Source organism: Humulus lupulus, chromosome X, assembly GCF_963169125.1.
Source record: "Humulus lupulus chromosome X, drHumLupu1.1, whole genome shotgun sequence".
Lineage (NCBI taxonomy): Eukaryota > Viridiplantae > Streptophyta > Magnoliopsida > Rosales > Cannabaceae > Humulus > Humulus lupulus.
Genome location: NC_084802.1, coordinates 88,927,741 through 88,930,487, shown reverse-complemented (window position 1 = coordinate 88,930,487; position 2,747 = coordinate 88,927,741). Strand labels below are relative to the sequence as shown.

At 42.3% G+C, this 2,747-nt stretch overlaps 1 protein-coding gene across 1 annotated transcript; it reads right to left on the bottom strand.

The window, feature by feature from the left end:
• Window positions 1-1,511: 1,511 nt before the first annotated feature.
• On the bottom strand, window positions 1,512-2,427 carry LOC133806037 (uncharacterized). Its single transcript, XM_062244173.1, has 2 exons — window positions 2,245-2,427; window positions 1,512-1,835 (listed from the first exon to the last, which is right to left on the bottom strand). The coding sequence occupies exons 1-2, from the start codon at window positions 2,425-2,427 to the stop codon at window positions 1,512-1,514; spliced, it is 507 nt and encodes a 168-aa protein (XP_062100157.1).
• Between the last annotated feature and the right edge of the window lie 320 nt (window positions 2,428-2,747).

The following is a 2,747-nucleotide window of genomic DNA, read 5'->3' as shown; positions in this document are numbered from 1 at the left end:
TAAGGCTTTGGAGGATTTCGGCTTGAGCACTTTCTTCAATATTTGGGTTCGTAACAAAACAATGGATTTTAGTTATTTGGGAGAGTCTTACGATGAGCTCATGCAGTACTGCACTGAGTGGGAGAAGAACGAGGCTCTGGTCATACCCACCGAGCAACTGACAACCTTCGAGCCTAAGACTGTCCCGCCTCCCACCGAGCCAATTGTCATAGCTTCTGCAGAGGATGTCCTGCCATCCAACCCAAGTTCTTCAATTGAGGCTCCAACTCCTGTGAACCAGTCCAGCACTCTTCCAGATGAAACTCCTGCTATTGAGCCCAAGCAACACATTCCTGACTCTTGAAAACTCTTCCTGTCTTCCTTTTTCTTTTTATAGTTTATATCTGAATAAAAGTGACTGAGCCAAGCAATATTTATTCTCTCGCACTTATTTTCCTTTTGTTGAAACATCAGTGGAGCCGAGCAGCTTTTAATCTCGAGTGCCTTTTGAAACATGTCTATATGATATTCTTATTTGGGTATGTATATGCTCGTACTTTGTTTTTTGTTACTGCTCAGTGTATACTCTTTTTTTTTTTAGCAATGTGGCTTTGTTTGATTGGAGCTAATCAATTTTTTCAAATGAGTTGTAAACAATACTGTTCAACCCTATCTACAGAAATTTTTTTATGACTCTTTTTGTTGCTTGGTACATACCGAGCAACGCGCAAGCACTTTAACATTAAAAAAGTTAACGTTTCTAAGTCCTTTTAATTACGTGATTTTTTTTCTCTTTTTGTCCATGTATGACTATGGTGCCCCCCAAGTGACCAAGCATGATTAATAACTCTTGGGTTATCCTCTTGGTCACTTGCTAACTAACCAAAGCTATTTTTAATAACCTATTCGGGCCTACTTGGGTTTGCAAACACCTGCAAAGGTGTCATACACTGTCGACAATCTGTGATGTATTTCACTAGTTAGCAAGATATCATTGTAAAAATGGACAAAACGTGTCTTCTTAATTAAAGATTAACCATACAAGATGCTTTGCTACAAAGTAGCTTACATTCATAAACATCAACTATCTCAATAAATGGGCAAATCGTGACTGTACATAATTAATAAAACTAACTTTGGCTAGTCGTTGGTAAGGGAAATCGTGCTTGTACCAACCAATCAATGATCACTTAAAAGCAAACTTATTGGTAGTACTTCCTTAGGTGCTCCCCATTCCAATAACGGGGGACAGGTACTAGTTGGAGATCTTGGTTATACCGCGCTAGCTTGTATGTGTCGGGTGGTACTATCTCCGTAACCTGGTAAGGACCTTCCCAGTTGGGGCCTAGTACTCCTGCTGAAGCATCTCGAGTTTCTGGGAATATTCTTCATAAGACTAGGTCTCCTACGTCAAATTTTCGTTCTTTAACTCTAGAATTGAAGTACCGGGCAATTTTTTGCTGATAGGCGGCCAGGCGTATGTTGGACTTTTCGCATCTTTCCTCAATTAGGTCAAAGGATTCAGCTAACAGCTAGTGATTACCATCCTGGTCGTATGTCATGCACCTGTGAGACTGTGGAGTCACCTCTACGGGCAGCTTCGCTTCATACCCGTATGTAAGTGCAAAGGGGCTGTCTCCAGTAGTTGTTCGCTCGATAGTCCTATAGGACCATAGTACTTCAGGTAGTTTCTCAGGCCATTTTCCCTTAGCCTCTTCTAAGCGCTTCTTAAAAGTGTCTTTGCGAGTATTGTTCACTGCTTCTACTTGTCCATTTGTTTGTGGGTGCAAGACTACTGAGAAGCTTTTTGTGATGTCGTGTCTAGCGCAGAAATCAGTAAACAACTGGCTATCAAACTGTGTGCCATTGTCAGACACTATTTTGTGGGGTAGACCAAACCTACAAATTATATTCTTTACCACAAAGTCCAATACTTTCTTGGAAGTGGTTGTTGCCACTGGCTCAGCCTCCGCCCATTTCGTTAAGTAATCCACTACTGCTACCGCATAGTGTACTCCCCCCCTTTCCTTTTGGCAACCGACCAATAAGGTCGATCCCCCAAATGGCAAAGGGTCATGGACCTTGCATCTGTGTTAGTTCATTTGGGGCTGCTCGGGGGATTTTTGCAAATCTTTGACACTTATCACATTTTTGAACGTGCGATATGGAGTCCTCATTCATAGTTGGCCAGAAGTAGCCTTGCCTTAAAATTTTCTTAGATAGACTCTGCCCCCTAGCATGATTACCACAGAAACCCTCATGTACCTCTTCAAGAAGCCGCCCTGATTCTGTTTGGTTGACGCACCTGAGTAATGGCATGGAAAATCCTCTTCTGTGCATGATCCCGTCCAGGATGAGGTACCGAGCAACTTTCCTTAACAATTTTCTAGACTCGTTACGATAGTTGGGCAAGATTCTGTGCTCTAGATAAGCTGCAATCGGGGTCATATAGGATTGAGTGTTGTCTACTAGAAGGACTGGTTCTGGCAGGTTGATACTGGGTTGGTCTAGATACTCAATGGGGAACATATTCTCCGAGGACGTGGTTGACAACTAGCTGGGAGTCGCTATATATCTCCAAGGATTCAACTTTCACTTCTTTAGCTAATCTTAGGTCCGCAATTAGTGCTTCGTATTCTGCTTCGTTATTAGATGCCTCAAATCCAAAAAAAAATTGCACAATGGATGCATTGCCCTTCGGGGGTGATTAGAGTGAGACCGATTCCAGATAACTGGTCGATAGACGAGCCATCTACGTTTAGTTTCCA

Excerpts from the sequence above, each read along its gene's own strand:
- LOC133806037 (XM_062244173.1), bottom strand. The coding sequence starts at position 2,427 with ATGACCCCGATTGCAGCTTATCTAGAGCACAGAATCTTGCCCAACTAT. Across the intron at positions 1,836-2,244 it reads CAGGGCGGCTTCTTGAAGAG|TTTGATAGCCAGTTGTTTAC; the intron begins GTACATGAGGGT and ends AATGGCACACAG.